The sequence below is a fragment of the Branchiostoma lanceolatum genome, chromosome 2 (assembly GCF_035083965.1).
Source record: "Branchiostoma lanceolatum isolate klBraLanc5 chromosome 2, klBraLanc5.hap2, whole genome shotgun sequence".
Taxonomy (NCBI): domain Eukaryota; kingdom Metazoa; phylum Chordata; class Leptocardii; order Amphioxiformes; family Branchiostomatidae; genus Branchiostoma; species Branchiostoma lanceolatum.
In genome coordinates, this window is record NC_089723.1 from 32,674,160 (window position 1) to 32,693,989 (window position 19,830).

A 19,830-nucleotide genomic window follows, 5' to 3' on the forward strand; every position below is an offset into this window, starting at 1 on the left:
TAGACGTACTGGTACTTACGTACACGCTGGTATCGTTTCTCTGAACGCGTCTACCAATTGTAGTTTGGCCTTCAACTGGTGTAGCCTCTACCAACGAATCGCTGGAAAACAGTAGAAATTCGCCAAATACAGTGAATTATACTAAGGGAGTCGGCTACTCACTCTATTTGGCCAATTTCTACTATTTTTCCAGCGATCCGCGGAGTCTGGTAGAGGCTTATGTTCAGGAGTTTGGATCTTAATCGTTATTACAGTAGTCTGAGTAGATTAATAAAAAAAAAGGTAAAGGCAGTCCCGTAGCCTTTTTGAGGCAGTAGGGGCAGTGGGTTGTTATTGGAATGCGGAGCCCAGTCCTCTCCTTCCACCGCGCCCTTCCCTGGCTTCCCTCCATAAACTGTCAGTATTTCTGCTCCTTTGTGAAAATAACTTCATGCTGAAATAACATAGGACATGTGAGACAATCCCTCCAAGGCCATGATATTACACATCAAAGAACATGACACGTCGTCAGAATGCGTGACAATTGTCCCGCCTGTCACAAAAGAGCGGACTCGCATCTTTGCTCTCACTACGGTTTGTCATTACGGGCGTGGGTTCGTGTCCCCCACGCTTTTAACCACTTCTTCCCCACAAAGGCAGGGGAATTCTCATGTGAGCTTTCTACTGATGGAAACTGCACGGAAATTGTACTTTCAGCTTTAAAAGCGCTGCAAGAAGTTCGGAATTCATTTGGTTGAAGAAGACTGCCTCCCTGCTGCGTCCTACCATGGTAAGTCTCACAGTTTGAGCTGCGTTCTTTCGTGGGGGACCATGGTTTGTTCTTATACGAACTCACAAATTTGCTTTATCGAAGATCTTCATTGGCGGTCATAAACGTTATAGGTTTCTAATTCTAAAGCTTGATAGACACAACAACATCAAAACATTCTCCGTGTATGTGTCAGCGCAATGTTTTAAAATATTTGGGATCTGGCTTAAAGTTACGTCCAGGTATCAGAGTTAGTGTTATGTTGAGTTTCAAAAATGGGTGGCACCACCACAGTGTTATTTTCGGGAAGCACAGTGCTAGTGAAACAGACCACTGAATTGCTCTTTATCTTTCAAAAGCCATGGGTAAATGTCTTAATTTTCTTTTCATTCCTATTACAGGTGACAACGATGGCGGCTAGTCGTGAGCGCATCCCATGGGCGGTTCTGAGTGTCCTCCTGCTTCAGGGCACAGTGAGGGTGTCCAGTACAGGTAGGCTGGGCCCACTCTTTCTTCTATCCAAAATTGTGCAGAATCTATGGCTTCTTAAGACTCCCTTTCCAATAGTGGAGGCTGCGACCGCAAAAACTTGACAGATTGCCCAGAGAATTGTTTCAGATGTTTTCTTTAATGTTTCGCTGTGTTTTAAATCGTCCCTTTACATCTTTATACTGCAATTATGGCACCTTTGAGAGACCAATATTGGATTTTTGTTACCCTTGATTTCATAGTTGGACTAAGATACAAGAATTCGTTCTTTATCAACGGAGTTCGTTGTGCGATCTGTCCATTTGTTTGGTCGCTTATCGGTCGTGGCTTCTGGAGGAAAGGGGGCCACGGTTACTAACACACGAGTCATCTATAGTCCGGGCGATGGCTGCAGAAATTGCGATGAGATGGGTGACAAAAGCACGAAACTTTGCAAAGATGTTGCTACAAAACATGCTGTTTGCAATGGCTTTACCTGGTACCTGCACCTGCAAGCCCTAAAATGTACATGCTCGGGCTTCCGCATGCCAAGTTCCGTGTTGTTATTTTTCCACAGATTAAGCAATTGTAGCTATATTTTTCACCTATTGCCTAGATTTTTATCACTTCTACTCTTACATCTTACAAACAAACATCTGTCAAAATGCATGCAAGCTTCGCGGAGAGTTTTTCACACTGGGCAGGCCAAATTATATGTTTATAGATGTAGGTAATGGTAGCTGTGAAGAAGAAGGCCAGCCAAGGTCGGATCTAGCTTTGCAAAGAACGAGTCGTCCAATTAGCCTGGAATCCAGCCTGTGTTATATTGTTGTATTGTCTAATGAGCCCTAGAAGATTAGCCCCCTAAAGGGCCTTTAGGGCGGCATCTTAGTAAACCAATAAACCAACCTCCGATCGGCTTTTTAAGGTCCGACGTAGTTATAAGGCCCGACGATGTTTAAAGCCCCGATGCAGTTAAGTTATAAGGCGGCCGACGGCAATCAGACGACATCGGAAGCTGTATTAGATCGTCAACACACAGTAATTATTTCGGGTTGCAGAGTCGACGTTTTAGGCCTCCGATCTTTATCCCCTCTTCCTTCATATAAGGCAGATGTGCGGTGTACTTTTATTTCATTGGAGCGGGTACAGCTTTCATCGCTATATTCCAGGTTAGCGTTTCATACGGTGATTCGTAATCCATTGTGATCTATACATTGTCCCTATTTGAAATGTTTGAAAGGAAAGTTCAGTGTCAGCTATAGCTGCTATGTAGTACAGTACCACATCCACAAGTGTACATGCTTCCCTCCAGTGCTCCCGTTGGTGTCTACAATTAGGTCCACTATTGTTTGTTTGTGTTCTGGTTGGTAGGAACGCGGTGTTCTCAACGAGGTAACTATGAGGTAACTATTTGCATGTGGGTTGCGCTCCTATCTATGATACAAGTATTAAAGAATGTAAGGGCGTATTTGTTTAACAGCTCATGACTTTGGTATTTTGTGTGGGTACCAAACAATCTCGTTACGAATGCTTAAAATGAAGTTCAATGTGAGATTTACATTTCACAATGTAAAATGGTGATGGCTTTTAATAACAGTTTTATAAAGCGACAAATCAACCAGAAATAAACTGAATGGCTGACTAACATGTTTTGTTTTTTTAAAATGTTTGTACCATCCAGAGAGGTGAACGACTAAACAATTCACAAAAATGATTAATCTAGAAAATGGGAAAGTAGAAAAGTTTGCAAGATGCTGATTCATTGTCACGAGGTTATAAGATTCAGTGGAAAGATATTTTCACTGTAAAATACATGTGCAAATGTAACGTTACATGTGTATGTAGCAAGATTTTATCGACCATTCCGCCCTGTGCGCGCGTTCCGAAGACCAATCGAGTCAGGTTTTAGTTCTGAAAAACTCTGTTCACATATTGAATGCAGCATCTTTGCCCATATGCCTTACTTGAGTTTTGATGCGAGTACTTTCTTCAGTCCGGTCTCTATTCTTAACTGAATGATATACTATTGAAAGTGTAGTGAACGCAGAAATATAATAATCTCGAGCAAGTGCATGATGTTTTCATTCCCATACCCGCTGCATTCCGTACCTTTGTAATTTCGTTCGGATCCTACATTAAAGCGGGTATCTTACAGGACTGCACCATATTGCGCCAGGCATTCTTAATGTGGGCACAACAGGCGTGTGAGATTCGCGCCTATCTGCTTTTTATATATGTGCGCAAATACATGTATTTTTATTGTGTTGCATGGTTTAGATACTAGAATTGTATTGTATGGACCGTACTTATTTTCACAAATTTTTAGCAGTTTTATTTTTGTCATCACCAGGCCAAAATGCCTCCGCGCCATAAATTGTATATAATCATTATTTACGCTCACACACCCTTATCGATGCAACGGTAGATAGGTATTTTACCTGCTGGTCCGTGATGAGGCGATCCGATCCGCGGTCGGACCCGTATCTCGGTAGATACGGCATCATCCTTTTAGCCCCTTCACACTTGTGCGTATATACAAGTCCGCATAAGTTGCGTAATAACATGTTTTTGGCATGCAGCCGAAGAAGTCATTTCTTTGGTTCGATAACTAGGCTGCACAACGGTGGGTTAAAGTAGAAAACAACTTCTTTCCCGCAAACTTTACTTAAACCAAGAAAGTTAATGCCCGACTCATAAGCACTTGAATATAAGCACAAGTGTGATAGGACCCTACGCTTGTGGTATTCTGTATGAACGGACCACAAAGGACGGCTGGTCACCGCCCTGATATCACAAAAAATTACATGGATCTTAGGGCCCTGTCACACTTGTGCGTATATTCAAGGGCGCGTGAGTTGCGCATTAACATTTTTTTTTGGTTCAAGTAAGGTTTGCGGGGAAAGAGTTGTTTTCTACTTTGATCCACCGTTGTGCAGCCTGGTTATCGAACCTAAGAAATCATTTATTCGGCTGCAAACTTAACCTAAACCAAAAACATGTTAATACGCAACTCACGCGGACTTGTATATGCTCACAAGTGTGACAGGGGCTATACAGAGTAAATCTTCTCCTCTTGATAATGTTTCATTCGGCTTTCCAAATAATCACAGGGACGCTCAAAACCTACTTTTGAATAAAGAAGTTTCAAAATCTCTCTCCAGACTGTGTGCCATCGACCCTGAGCGGACCGACGGGCACCATCACCAGTCCGAACTACATCAACGGCGTGTACCCCCGGGGCCTGGACTGCGCCTGGACCATCACGGTGCACATCGAGAAGAAAGTTGAACTGATGTTTGACGTCTTTGACGTCGAGTACCACGACAACTGTGCGTACGACTACGTCCTACTTGAAGAAAATGGAGAACCAATCAGCGTTGCGGGTAGGTCATTGCTACATTCAGCTTTCGCCAAACAGTGAACCGTTGGTTCAGAGTAACTGTTCAAGCAGATCTACACCGGTGCAAAAATCGTATAAGCTAGCCAGAGAAGGTCCGATTTTTGCACCGGTGTAGAGCTGCTTTGAGATTAAGTAACTATCATACCTCAGATTGACAATGCCTCACGCGTGTTTATTTTATTAACTCTTTCTTGGATTATTGGGGTATAACGGGTCCCAGATGTTTGTATCCCAGAGAAATGGCATCAGCTGTTCTTGTAATAAGTCAATGGTTTTGACAGTATCGAAGATGTTTGTCATTTCTTTTTTTTGTATGAACAAAAGATGACCCATTCATCATTGGAAGTTGGGACATCTTTTACGAGTTCTAGGAAGTTCTTTTTCGACTTCTAGGAATCTTAAATCTTTGGCAAGGTTCCCTTGTTGACCTGCATTTCAGATTATTGCGAAAAAAACTAAGAACAAGAACAGTAAACTCTTACGGATAAATATAATTTCAGTGTTGTTGTTTTTCGATCACACAATGGTGCGATAAAAGTTGTGAACAAATTAGCCTCCCTTCCCATGAGCGTTACAAGTACAAAACAAGATGCGTTTTCTGACTTCTAGAAGAAGATGCGGATTCCGAAATAGATGGCGACCCCGAAGAACATCCCACTGTAAACTTTGTCAAACGAACTCAAGATGGTAAGTCATGAAAAACTTCTCATTAATCAACATCCATATGATGGACTAAAACATGCTACAAGATGTAAAAAAAAAGGCAAATCCAAGACGTTAAAACTGTGTTTAGTAACTTAGAATACTATCTATGTTTCCAAAGGAAGGATAAAGAATTGCAGCTGTTTACATTCTAATTGCTACTTTTAAAAACTTCCATTGGCAAACCTAGCTGGTAGACTTTGCATATAACAGAAGAGATTATAAGTTATATCACATTGCAATATGATTATCAACTGTTTTCGTTGATCTTGCTGTAGTATGAATATCATATACCATTCTATGTTGAACCATTCCTTCCAGGGAAGTTCTGCGGTACGAAACCCGGCAATGTAACATGGGAGAGGAACTACACGTCCGTGAGTAACGTCATGACCGTGAGGTTTAAATCCGACGCTTGGGTCGACAAGACGGGATTCCGCGCACATTACTCGGCCATTGACAAAGGTATGTGTCATGTGTCATTATGCCGGACCATCAGAGTCGTTCAGTTTATCTAGTTCGGGTGCTTGGATACCTAAGGCCCCCATTCCAGAAGACGGCGATTGCCTTGCGCTCTCGCTGCTATATAATATGGATTTGTCGAAACCTTGACTTCACAATATCATGCAAAATGCAAAAGTATGGCTAAAAAGACATCAAAGCACACAAAGCTAAAAAAACAAATTCGTTTTTCATCTATGGAATTCGTTGAGCACACGTTAAATCTTAGGTTGCAGAGGGCGCACGGCGAGCGCGCGTCCAAGTGGATTGGGGGTATGGGCCCTGCTGCACTTGTGCGTATACATATTCAAGTACGCGTGAGTTGCGCATTAACATTTTAAGTAAAAGTTTAAGTAAGATTTGCGGGGAGAAAGTTGTTTTCTACTTTGACCCACCGTTGTGCATCCTAGTGATCGAACCTAAGAAATCACTTTCGGCTGCAAACTTAACCTAAACCAAAAACATGTTAATACGTAAACCATGCGGGCTTAAATATACGCACAAGTGTAACCGGTGCTTATAACTAAAACCAGTCCTTGTTGTTCGGCTGTCCAGTGCCGGTGAACTGCACGAGCGTGGAGAAGCTGTGTGACGACCTGCTGGGGTGTGTGGCTCTCGCCAAGATCTGCGACGGCTCCGACGACTGCCAGGACAAGAGTGACGAACGGAATTGCGGTAAGATAGATTCAATACTCCGTTAAGAATTGATCTGTTTACCCGCATTCTTCACAGTATACAATATATTGTACAATACCTTTTTCCCTATTTCATACGCTTAAGGACAGTAGAAAAATTCATTTTCTTAATTAATACAACCTTCCATCGAGAAACATATGTTTTATCTCTACTATAACTGACAAGCTAGGAGAAGTTGAATTTATCTAATGATAGTTAGTTTTACTTTTAGTATTTTGTATCTCTTAATTGTATCTGTTCAACATGTTTTGTTTTGTTGTGACGTGTGCTTAGCCCAGTGTGGCAAAAATGTGCAATAAACGTATTCATTCATTACATTCATTCAATATCGGATTTACGGTTGACAACGGCTTCATGATCATGATCCAAATCGCACCTTTATTGAGATATTTGAACGCGTAACAGGCCGAACACAATTATCAGCTCAGCCAATAAGAAAGTGGATGCATGTTGCTGCCGCTGTGACACAGTTCTCGGTCAAAACTATTTTCCATATCGAAACCGAGTTGTTGGAGAGATCATTGGATTTATGGGAAAGGTATACATAGTCCTGACTCGTGATATAGAGAGCGCACCGTTGTACTTTCAATGATTTTCGGAAGAAAAGCTCCCAGTCTGTTTCAAAAACATTCCTCTTCGTTTTTCCTCAAGAATGTGTAGAGATTCCAACAGAACTGGGCATCTGCAAGGGAGCAATCGACTACGGCAACATGGTCTACCCCAACCTGTACGGGCATGCGGACAAGACAGAGCTCCTGGGTTCCACCAACTTTACCGCGCTGGAGTCCGTCCGGAACAACACGTGCCACGCGGACGTGTTCGCCATGGTCTGCTCCATGCTTGCTCCAAAATGCGTGGAGGATTCAACCAACACCAGGAGGGGCGAGATCAAACCACCTTGCAGGTACATCCTTGTTTAAAGTTTGATATGATATATACCTCTTGTGAAAGCCCATTCTCTTCCCACTCTAAAATATATTAGATGGATTAGCCTTATGGAACTGTAATTATGTACCAGTAGATGCCATACTTTATACCTTGTACAATTGTTGTGCAATAGAGTTATTATGTATTACTTATCATCTATTATCTATCTGTTTTGAGAAAATATTGTATGTGAGGGGGAAAATTCTTTTTTAAAGGCAATTGTCGCTGAAACGTCGTCTATCTAGACGACAGTCACAACTGGCAACTGAGGGGTACACAAAACTTGCAGTACAGGCGTATGGGAAATGGGTATCTATTGTTGTTCTGTAGGACGTGGTGCCCGGAGATCAGTTCCGCCTGTTCGGATCAGGACCTGGTTCCTGGGGACATCTGTGGAACCCTGCCGTTCTCTGCGGACTGTTTCATCAACCGAGCCGAAGTCACCAACACCCCGCCGACACCAACCGGAGAAGGCGGTATGTAATCGATTGCTAGCCTCCGTTGCAGGCTCTGAAGCGGCTTTTTGGGGGGCTAAACAATTTTTGCAGCCACCCCGTAACTATCAACCATCCTGTATACTATGGTTACAGGATGGTTGATAGTTACGGGGTGGCTGCAAAAAGTGTATTATTTAGCCCCCCCAAAAAGCCGCTTCAGAGCCTGCAACGGAGGCTAATCGATTGCCAACTTTTCACTAGCCTCCATAGCAGGATATCTGGACCTTTCGGCTTATGATAAACCTTTTTGTTGATGACTGTCAAAGCAAAGGTCGTCGAAAACAAATGACTAGAGAATGAAAATAAACTACCATAATGATAGCGTTAGCGTGTATCGAGCCCTATTCACGCGCGCTTCACAAACTGAGTTTCTATGGACGGACGGAGGGAAGTAGGTTACGTTAAGAGATGGTCACTGATCGCATCTTCTTCTTTGTTGTCGAAGACGGCTGTGGAGGTCTGCTGCCCGGCAACACGGGAACCTTCAGTTCGCCAGGCTTCACGGAAGGTCTACACTACAGTGTCAACACGGACTGTGTCTGGTCTCTGCGGGTGCCCCCTACCTTAGTCCCACAGATCACCTTCAACACCTTCAAGCTGGAGGAGGGGCCCACCCCGGGGGACTGTCCGTTTGACTACGTCAGGGTCTTTGACGGAGAATGGCCGGACGGGAAGTTCACAAGCGCCACGCGTAGGTCATCTTCCTTAGAACTTCTCTAAACGTTTTTGTCAGACACAGGAGGATTGATATTCTTATTCAGGATTTGCTATTCAGCCATGTATCTTGTGTACATCATTCCACGTGCACATTATTAACTAGATATACTAAGTAGCTCCTACACCCCCTGCATTTCTATGCCACATCTCTGAGTTTGATTTATTTTGCATGAACGAGTTTATCTGGCAATACTAAGTGTTGTTTTCGGTGTTTAATGGCAAATATCTTCTCTGGCATGAACTTTAACTGTGCTCGTCGGTTTTCATGTTTAACGGAATCTCACGATTATGCCTCTTGTTGCTTGGTTTGTTTGTTTATTTCACTTAATGCATCGCTTGAAATTTTGTTATGATCGTTTTCTATGAAAATGTTTGCATGATAACCAGATATTTTTTTGTTATTACAGTTAGTAGTAGAGGTAAAACCGAAGGTAAACATTCCATGTATATTTGCGTTCTCACAAAATCACTCACAATCCACAATGTTTGTGTTTTCTGTCACTAATAGCACTGATTCATGTTCATCATCTACGTAAATCTGATAAATGTAATAAACGTAACACTCCTCTGAAACATCTATTTAACATAATCTAATTGTGTGATTTCCAATCTTGTCTCTAAAACACTACACCCGTACAAGTCTTGCTACAGAAACTGTAGTTGTTTATGGAGATGACTTGTGCCTCATCGGACGTTAATCACGAAAGCATGCATATGGAGGCCTCAAGAGTAACTGAACACGCTTTTTTTCTGTACAGATAAGCTGTGTGGGGAAGTCCCTCCCGGATTCAACGTGACAACTGACAGCTACATCCTGACTATCATCTTCTCCAGTGACAAGGGCACTACCAGGGAAGGCTTCAGTGCCTCCTACACCACAACTGACCGAGGTTCGCAACGTTAAGTCACAAAGCTACCGAAATGTTCAACTGTACGACACCCATGTCTTTGTCAAGGAAGGAAGGAAGGAAACTGTTGCTCTCATTTCTTGACAAAGACTTCTGTCGTACAATCGAACATATGGGTTAGTCCAAATCGTCTTATTAGAAATTGAACTTTGGATAAACGTAATCTGTAATAACGAAAACTGTTGAATTCACACCGATGGTTTAGCATGTACATGATCTACAACAACTGTTTGTCGCATGAAATGTCCATGCAGGTTCCCTGGGGTGTAGCCCCGGTGAAAAACCGTGCGGGGACGGCGCCTTGTGCGTGTCGAGGGCCCGCCGCTGCGACGGAGAGTTCGACTGCTGGGACAAGAGCGACGAGAGGGACTGCGGTAAGAAGTGTGTCTGTGTGTGTGTCTGTGTGTGTGTGTTTCCGGATTTTCGTAGCCAGCATAACTAAGAAACCGCAGGATGGATTATGATGATATTTGGTATATGGGTAGGTGTTGGGAAGACGAAAGTCAAGATCGCCCCTGGTATGTGACCTTAGTACTGCAGCAGAACTTCCATTTTTTTTAAATCTTTATACCTGGACGTGCTATGGTCTTGATTTTTGGTGGTAGAGAGCTTGTTGCTGACTGTGTTCTGCAGCTCAGTCTTGATACGTCCAGCAGCTGCAATAACTTCATGTAGCTACGCTGTGTCTCTCGATTGTAAGTTGCTCATCCTGAAAAGTGGCCTGCAGTTTGTTCTACAGCAAGGGGCTTTGGCCACCAAAATATTCACTCATCACGAAAATGCTAATAACATTTACTATACTGGCCAATGGATAACGTGTAATTACAGTCACATATTTTTAACATGATTCATGCAGATTTATAGATTTGATTCTACCAGGTTCCACGAACCAGCATGGTGGCTGTGGGCATATAGTAAGCATAATACAAATGTCCACAACACAGAATGAAAAGACTCTTTTTTACAAAACCAAGAGATTTATTCCACCGACGTTTCGGTGACCATCTGTCACCTTCTTCAATTACTACAAATGTATGTGAACCAGTCAGAGTTGCCTTGAAGAAGGTGACAGATGCATAGATGGTCACCGAAACGTCGGTGGAATAAATCTTTTGGTTCTGTAAAAAAGAGTATTTTTATTCAGTGACTTACCAATCTGATGAAACTATTCACGGATGTCCACAACACATTTATAAACATTGACTATTGGTTGCGTATATCTATAATGCGTGTCTGTATACATTGTATGTACGTATAGTTCTTTTTCTTTTGTAAGCCTCAATTGAGACGTAACGAACTCAAACGTGATACATTATTAATGACTCTTTACTGCAATAATGATGGGCTGAGGTGAAAGAATGAATACAATTCAGTCTTTCACGCCAAGTCATCAAAATTGCAGTAAAACTTGTACCAGTATCACGTTAACATTTTCTGATTGTAACAAAAGTAATATGATGATGATGTATCATGTTTCCCGCCTTTTGTTTGACAGTTCGTGTTTTTCATGGATTTTCCTCCAGAATGCGTTCCTCTGGAGGGAGAGCTGCAGAAGCTGTGTGAGAGTAGGGAGGAGTCAGCAAATTTCATGACCTTCCCCAACCTGATCGGACATGATAGTCCCAGCAGACTGACTACTTCTCCTGAGTTCAGTGGGTAAGGAGTTTATTATCTAAACACTTGTCCTAAACTCCGGGAGTCTGACTGGCTTCTCTGGAGTGGGTAAGGAGTCTTTTATCTAAACACTCGTCATAAGTTCTGATAGTCTGGTTGCGTCTCTGAGTTCAGTGGGTAAGACGACTTACATACATAAACTTGTTCTTTAGCCTTTTCAAGAAGTGGTGGATGTGTTCGTGTAGTGCTGAACATACACTGTAAGACTGACTCCGACACCGAGGGCCGACGGATGATTTTGACGAAGTCGAAACTTTTGATTGTTTCTGGCTGATGAGTACATAAAGATCAAATAAATTGCTATTCAAGAAGGCAGTTTATCAGATGAAAATGCTACTTTTGAAGCTTACTGCTATACATGCTCGAACGTTTATACACCTGTCATATCCTATGCAACGTTCAAACAGAGTGACCCAACTGAGATGTTTTGTCTTTGACATTATATAGCGGACCGACAATGCAATATTAGTACCCGAAGTCAGCGTGAACCAACTGAGATGTAGACAAGCAACATTCGAATGATACAGTTTCTGGATTGATGTTGAATTTGTCATGCCATTGTCTGAATCTTACGGTTGTTTTTTCTTCAGCCTGACGATGTTGATGATCAGCTCCTGTCACGTGGACATCGCGGAGTTTGTGTGTGAGATGATGGCCCCGAGGTGCGACCGCAGCACGACCAGGATCATGGCGCCGAGCAGATCATGGTGCGAGGAAGTCAGGTCAGTCAACTTGAGCACGTATTCAGAACGTAATGCGCCTGCCTGCTATTCAAACCTATTACAACTGCCAAATCTCTTTTGTTCTCTTTGGTCAACGTTGCATCGGAATAACAGCCGTTTAATAAGATATGTCTGGACAAAACAGTATTTGTGACACACCTTAAACCGGACAGACTTAAGAGAAGTGTAAATGCTTACAGTATGTGGCATTCAAAATAGTCAATTTTGTCACAAGATATGCGCTGAATCGTAAGTACACGTAACATATCAACAAGTGTGTTACCCGTCAAACATGTAGGACATGTAGTAAAATGAAGGTGAGTCAAAAAGTAATGCAAGTGGTTTTATAACAGGCTCATTTTCTATGGAATGAGTTGAAAATTGGCACAGAGGTAAACAAATAATAAAGAAGACCTTTATTGTACATTCGTGCCCCGAGGGGCTAAATACAGGTCGTTTAAGATAACTAACATGTAACCAACAGTAAGTGACATACACAGCGAACCTGTAATAAAACCACTTGCATTACTTTTCAACTCACCCTCGTGCACGCACATGCCTCTTGTTAAAGTACTATCTTGCCGACACGCCATTGCGTCATGCATGTATGCTCTCCAGGTCATCCTGTATAGATGAGGACCAGTGGCCTTCAAACTTCCCACCATGCGACGTCATCAGTGAAAACCCTGAAGGCATCGAAGGTCTGCAAGGAACGACAGACAGTGAGTTTATCTGAGATGTCATTCATTGGAAACGGATTTGACTTGCAATCCAACGTACAGTACAGTACGTAGTTACTATCGATGTTTTACCCTGGACTTGTGAAAGTATGCGAAACAACAGGTGCCCGCCAGCAGACATTTATCCGTGTAAATTTTAAGAAAAGAAAACTACCCCCAAAAACCACCTGGCCTCATTAGTCAATATGTTTTACGTTTAGGCTGCTATTCTAGTTTTCAATATCTGTGGGAAATATTCGTATTGAAGGATCTGGATTTTGCTATGTCCAGATGAATGCTACCACGGTAAGGGTACCAACTACAGGGGCGACCACACGGTGACTGAGACTGGGCGGACCTGCACGGCCTGGGCAGACCATGTGTACGAGACCAACGCCTTCAGGTGGGCTAATCTGGACAACAACTACTGCCGGAACCCCGGTAACGTAGCGGAGCGGCCGTGGTGTTACGTGGGTGACCAGTGGGAGTTTTGCAGCGTCCCGCCTTGTAGCGGTGAGTCACGCATATCTTTTCCTATCACTTGTACATCATTGGTAAACACATCACAGGTACTGTATGCAAGGGGCAGTTTGAGATACTTGTTTGAAAAATTGATAATCTGAAACTTTTAATCATTGCATTGAAAAACGAAGGTCTCTATTTCTTCTCATGTAGGTTTGGTCTGCTCTGACAGAGGCCAGCCCCGGTCAGTGACAGTCGGACCGCGGAAGCAGTCCTACTGGCCAGGGGACAAGGTGACTTACCAGTGTGACCCCGGGTACTCCCTGCAGGGCTCTGCAGTCATCAAGTGTCTGGCCAACGCCACCTGGGACAACGACCTTCCGACATGTATCGGTAAATAACGATTTCTTTTTCAAATTCATTTTCTTAGGCGAGTCAGGTAGACTCATATCTTGGTCTTGAGATTGTTATAGTATCCAGGCTAGTAAATGATATGTTCTTTTAGCTATATCCTTAAAGTTGATGGATGACAACGTTTGCTGTACTGTTTTATAAGATATGACTCGTTAAGAATGTGTGGTTCCTCTTTCATTTCGTCTTGGTCGTGCCGAGTGTACCGATAGCTTTGCCATTCCTGGATATTTCATTATCAAACCAGGTATTACGTTAAAGCCATCAAATGGCACAAGCCTCCGCCATCAAGTATGAATGTATAACGTAGCATATTGCCAAGAAGACTTCATATACATCAGTACGTATCCCGACTCCCTTGCCTCTAACATTCACACATCTGGAACTTGATTCCTTGCCTCAGTGGATGAGCGCCTAGGGTTGAGGAGCGATCTCTTCGACTTCTACAGCAAAGACCTATCGCCCTCTGACGAACGTGTCCCTATTGTGTTCTCTGGACAAGTTATCAACGTAGTCTCGCTGGTAGGATCATTTGCGTACTCTTTGTCGTCCTGCACAGGAAAGTGATAAAAATTGAAAATTCGAAGCAGGCTTTTATGATATAATATCAATCGTCTAAGAACTGCACAATTATTGAAGTTAGTATTGGTAGGAAGACCAAAGTTGATTTTGTTTCTTTTGTATCTGTATTTTAAGGATGAGAAAGGGCCAGAGGTTCTGACTGACATCGTCCTGGAATTGGTGAGTTACAGAAAACAGTTGCCGGAGCATGTCCCCATATCATGGAGGTGCGAGGTATGCGAGAAATAGAAGCAATGTTAAGAACGCGCAAATTGATACAAATAGCTGATACAAATGTTAACCTACAAATAGTTGTTAAGGCAAATATGGATGATTTTCAGACTTTTAACTTAAAGAGAAATTGCGGTATCCTTACTTTTTAGCGCTGGCGTGACCATAGGCTGACTTGGTCACCGGCAACTTACGGAGGCTTGGACATCCTGCGAGTGTCCTATGACGACGTCTGGACTCCAACAGTAGTTCTGCAAAATAAGTGAGTAACCCACAGAGTTCTTTTCCGTACACTATCATATTACACTCCTTTTGACGTCTACTCTGTCTCGAATATCACTTGGTCAACATTCGTAAAGTGTAGATGTATCGTAAATGGTATTGATTACTTACTACGAAGGACATATCATTCATTCATCCTTTACATCATATCCCTCTCTCTCTATATATCCCTATGTACATATAGCTTCTCGCAATCGCCAATCTTTTATCTACGACCCTCTGTGGTCTGTTGTAAAAAGAGTTAATGCGGCTGACTCATCATGTACAAGATATTTCTACATAGTCATCTCTTTTACCTTCCAATTACGTCTTCTCAGTGCTGATAGAAGCTTCACCAACTTCCCAACCGTGGACGTGACCATCACATCCGGAGGGGAGGTCATCTGGCTGGTTCAGACCCTGGTCACCACCACCTGCAACCTTGACCAGTACCTCTTCCCCTTTGACTCCATGGCGTGCCCCGTGTGTGTGAAGACCGACCGGAAAGGTAAAGAACTTAGTGTCTAACATCCGTGAATAATTTCATCATGTTTGTGAATGACTGAATAGCAAGGTTCTTTTATTCACAACCAAGTATTAAAAAGAGCCGACGTTTCGATGACTGTCATCTTCATCAGGGCAATATTCAGTATAATGTATAGATGTCATACAATGGGTATTGCCCTGATGAAGATGACAGACATTCATCGAAACGCCGGCTCTTTTTAAATACTTGGCTGTGAATAAAAGAATCTTGCTATTCAACTTAGTGTCTAGTTCTAAAGTTGAGGGGGAAATCATAACAGCAGGAACTTCAACTACATGTGCAACGTACTGACCTGTTATCTACCACTTCAGATACAGCTGAGTAAAATGCTTTCTCAGTGACTGACAGTTAACTTGATGGATCACGTAATCTTAGGACACTTCGGGGAATTTGGGATTTCTAGGTTGGAACTGAAATCGAAATGTAATGATGGTTTAACGGCTGGAATTCTACATGTACCGCGGAAACAGTAAAATCTGCATGTTCTGTGGATGCCAGAAAAGGGCAGAAAAACAAAAACAAGCTTATAGATTGGAAAATAGAAAACAGATAGATGGCACATTAGGGTATTGGCTATTAGATTTGCTACTGGAGGTGTTTTCTTACATTGATGCGGTACGTTTTCTATACATGGCAGAGGAAAAGATGAACTGCCCCCTACCAGAGAACATCACGGCCGAAAACAACTTGAACTGCAACAGCTCCGCGAGTCTGGTCACCGGGGAGTGGTCCATCGCCATCTCGGCTGGCGTCAGCAGCAGCGACATGGGCTGCCTGAACCTGAACCTGCAGCGGAACCCCACCTACCACATGTGCACCACGATCGCTCCGACCATCGTGCTGGCCGTGCTCATGTGCGTCACGTTCCTGCTCCCAATCGACAAGGTAAGCACTCATCACACCCCACAACGATAAAATGCTGTTTAGCGTTTCCCCGCACATGGTTTGGGCAGTACTGTTTCGGTTGTTCAGTAGAAGAAGCGGCGAGCTCGAGGTCCTAAAAAAACAGGCGAGCTCGGTAATTGTCAAGTCTAATGTTTTCTTAAGGCTACGTTGTAAAAAAATGTATGTTGTAGAAAAAAATGTCATTTGAAGCCTGAAGATATTCTCAAACAGGAAAATACAAAGTAGTTGATGCAGGGGCCGTCCAACGCTATAAGAGGACAGGTTGGTACGTATTCTTAAAAAGAATTTGCCTCGTGTCTTCCTACAGGGAGATCGCCTGTCCTACGGGATGGCCATTCTACTGGCTATGGTGGTGTCACTTGTCGTCATCACTGACTTCCTGCCACGGTCTACCATTATCCCATTCATCGGTGAGTCACGGCAGAACACCACCATTGTCCTGATTGAATTATCATCGTTTAACTTATTAACAAGCTCTTTCTTAGAGTCGATTACGCATGTGCTGTGTCAACGGTGAAAACCCCTGGCTTGTTAGCAGTTCTTGTCTCCACATTGTCTCGAATTGGATAACAATGCCCAGACGGGTTTTGTTTGCGTCTCAGGGGCCTTCACCTTTGACACTGCACATGTTTACTCGAATCTACGAAAGCTCTTATTACACCACATTTTCTCATACCGATGTTGTCAGGTCAATGGTCAAAGGCAACAAAACACACAAAACGTAACTCGTGTATAGATATACACTTTATAATTTTGTTTGGTTTCCGCAAACAACCCTAGCCTGAGTGTCATCCTGTTTCAGTTCCAGGCCAAGGTAGAGCCTGGAACTGAAACAGGATTACACTCAGGCTAAAACAACCCGACCGGTTTGGAAATATGACATCGACATTAATTGGGGCTTAAACATTTGTTGATTATCTACTGTCATTATGATAAACATCGCATTAATTAGAGGCCCCGTGTTGATTCTCTGTTTGTTTCATTGCCTTGCAGGAACGTTCGTGGTGGTATCCATGTCGCTCATGGCAGTCTTCATGCTGGCAACCGTCGGTATCATCAACGTCTCGTGCAAGCAGGGCAAGGTCCCCTCCTGGGTCCGAAATGTGTTCCTCAGGTCAGCTCATATGTTATTACATCTGCTTGGGTCTGGGCCATAAAGACAGTCTAGATCCATTAACAACATTACATGAGATGTTACATTTCCCACTATCTTGTGTTGAACAATTGTAAGGAGCTGTGGCTACAAACAGATCACATACCAAGTTGCACATCCAACGAAAAGGTTAATGTGCCACACTTCACACCTTTTCCCTAGCCTACACAATTAAGTCGTTTCATCAGGACACACAGTCAAGCAAACAGCTGGGTAGCAATACGTTTCAGTATGGTTAATGTAAGTGCAGCGATAGAATCCAAAAAGAGATAGATATATCCTATCACGTATCTTGGCGTGACAACAAATCTGCTTCTGGTCCACCAGGTGCATGGCCCGGTGTCTCCTGATGGGTAACATGGCTAAGGAGACCGACAAACCCGAGGCCGTCCCCAACAAAGTCTACGTCGAGGAGGCTGGCAACGACAACGGCGCCTTTGCAACCTTTGGCGAAGAGCAGGTGCTGTGGGACAAGTTCAAGTCCACGGGCGACCCTCCGCCAGACGTCCCGGCCATGATGCCCGGCATGAAGGTGATGATCTACGCCATCAGGAAGAGCCTGGACCGCCTGAACGTCACCATCGAAGGCCTCCGTCCGGACGAGGAGGAGGAGAGCGAGTGGATGCGCCTGTCCTACGTGCTGGACCGCCTGTGCCTGTTCCTGTACATCATCGGCCTGATTGCCGCCGTGCCCCTGTCCCTGTTCCTCGGACGCTCTTAGATGGAGGAACTAGTGGATGACTTGGATACAATTGTTTCATGTTTTAATATCTAGTCCTTCAGGACTATGTTGTCAGAGAGATTGTTTCATACATAGATCAAAGGTTTTAAAATATCAAATGTATAATCAAGATATGTGTGCGATTTTGTGTGTGTTTTTGAAATACTTTTTCTGGAATATATTGTTATTTAGATGGTTTGCAAACTCAAACTGTGAGGTTGTTATGACCTGTGATCCCTGTCAGACAAGTGAAATCTTTAGACACACAAGGTAAATTTCTTTTATATTTCAATATCTAATCGATCAATACTATGTTGTTAACGAAGATCGTTAATAATTCGTCAATATCCAATGCATAATCAAGATTTTGTGTACTTCTCGTGGGCACGCAGTTTACTGCTGTACATATATACTGTCATCTTCATGAAAAGGGTGTATATTGATGGTTTATATAAGAGGTAATGTTTTACTAGCTGAATCACTGTCAGATTTAATTGATAACTGACTTTGTACGAGACTAGTGAATGATGACATAGCAATAGCTGTTCTTGATACCATTGTGGAAACCAATGCCTGTATATCTGCATCCTGCTCTTACTAAAATGTATACTGACCTAACCATGTGATCAAGTGTCAACTACTGTGTTATCTCTATATTGTGTTATTAAAACAAACAAACAAACAAACTGTAGAATTTATGCTAGGCTATCAGTGAATGTGTGACCCTTTAATCATATTACGGTATTTGTTGTAAACATATGACAAAAACAAAACAAAACAAAAGGTTGGCGCTGAATAGGAAGGAATGGAACAGTAAATGATTTCACTTAATGATACTGATGAAGCAATTCAAATGTGTGAGTAGAGTCATATTTGTTTGTAATTCATGGCTCCACGTCTGAAAACGTGTGTAGCAGGCCGATGGCAAAACATCTGATGTGATAAGTTGATGCTGTGATGTTGCAATTCCTCGCACTGGCGATAGGGGTAAAGCCTCACATTGTGAATAAAATGTTGACTGCAATACTTCTTGTCCAGTACATGATATGTCTTTTGTAGTCCATATACACGATGGTAGGTAGCTTGACACATATGAAGGATTTCTCCCCCGGCCCCGTATGTTTTCATATGGACGATGTGATAAAGACGTACAGAGGGCGTCATCAAGCGCACCTACGTACACGTTGCACCTTTATAGCTACCTTTCTATTGAGTATTGGGGAGTCAACCAGTAAAGGTTACCAACACACGTTTTTGTCTCCATTGCCATTGTAAGCATGTCAAATTGTCAACCGAGAATCCAAATCAATGAGCTTTCCGCAGATTAAAACTCCAAATAAACAAATATGCGATAATACACCCAAGGTAAATATAAAATCATTTAACCGCGGCACAAAAAGTACGCCCACTCGTGACGAACACCCAACGTTCCCAGATCGTGAGAACAGATCATGTCGAGGAAACTATTCTTCAAATAAACAATGAAGATACTTCAAGGCAATTGTTTCATTGGAAGAAGATAAGAATATATTCCATGTCGCCACTATCTGCTATTCGGAAAAACTCACTGGATAAAGTACAATATCGTTGACTCTTCTACACAAGCCGATGTTAATTCCCCTTCTTACATATAGTGTAGTGTTGCAGACTTGCAGTCCTTAAATGTAACGTTAATGTTGGCAAGGCTCTAGGGTTTAGTCCACGACTCCACGGTAATGTCAAAATTGTTTCTATTCCATATATGCAATTGTAAGATATGCACTGCATCCTGGCGTTAAGAGAGCTATCTTACGTCTATTCTTTTATGCACCGTTTACTTTAAATAGAATCCCACTATATTTTGGACATATGGTGACTTGCGGTTCAAATGTGTAATCAGGTTTGTAAACTTTGAC

At 42.8% G+C, this 19,830-nt stretch overlaps 1 protein-coding gene across 2 annotated transcripts; it reads left to right on the plus strand.

Annotated features, from left to right (window-relative positions):
* Nucleotides 1-1,154: 1,154 nt before the first annotated feature.
* On the plus strand, nt 1,155-18,988 carry LOC136426637 (uncharacterized). 2 transcript variants are annotated; one of them, XM_066415349.1, is made up of 24 exons: nt 1,155-1,240; nt 4,381-4,602; nt 5,229-5,306; nt 5,643-5,786; nt 6,378-6,497; nt 7,170-7,422; nt 7,776-7,921; nt 8,388-8,633; nt 9,067-9,090; nt 9,418-9,549; nt 9,822-9,941; nt 11,091-11,223; nt 11,832-11,963; nt 12,582-12,685; nt 12,974-13,195; nt 13,358-13,537; nt 13,959-14,077; nt 14,252-14,296; nt 14,500-14,609; nt 14,947-15,116; nt 15,793-16,040; nt 16,369-16,471; nt 17,055-17,175; nt 17,542-18,988. In XM_066415349.1, the coding sequence occupies exons 1-24, from the start codon at nt 1,159-1,161 to the stop codon at nt 17,933-17,935; spliced, it is 3,648 nt and encodes a 1,215-aa protein (XP_066271446.1). In that variant the 5' UTR covers nt 1,155-1,158; the 3' UTR covers nt 17,936-18,988. The 2 variants fall into 2 exon arrangements, with proteins under 2 accessions (XP_066271446.1, XP_066271447.1); XM_066415350.1 differs by lacking the exon at nt 9,067-9,090 and having other exon boundaries at nt 17,542-18,987.
* The last annotated feature ends 842 nt before the right edge of the window (nt 18,989-19,830 follow it).

What these genes read in the sequence shown, in the direction of transcription:
- LOC136426637 (XM_066415349.1), top strand. Translation starts at nt 1,159, where the DNA reads ATGGCGGCTAGTCGTGAGCGCATCCCATGGGCGGTTCTGAGTGTCCTC. An exon ending in TCTGCAAGGAACGACAGACA is followed by an intron (nt 12,686 to 12,973) that starts GTGAGTTTATCT and finishes TGCTATGTCCAG; the next exon opens with ATGAATGCTACCACGGTAAG. An exon ending in CAGCGTCCCGCCTTGTAGCG is followed by an intron (nt 13,196 to 13,357) that starts GTGAGTCACGCA and finishes CTTCTCATGTAG; the next exon opens with GTTTGGTCTGCTCTGACAGA.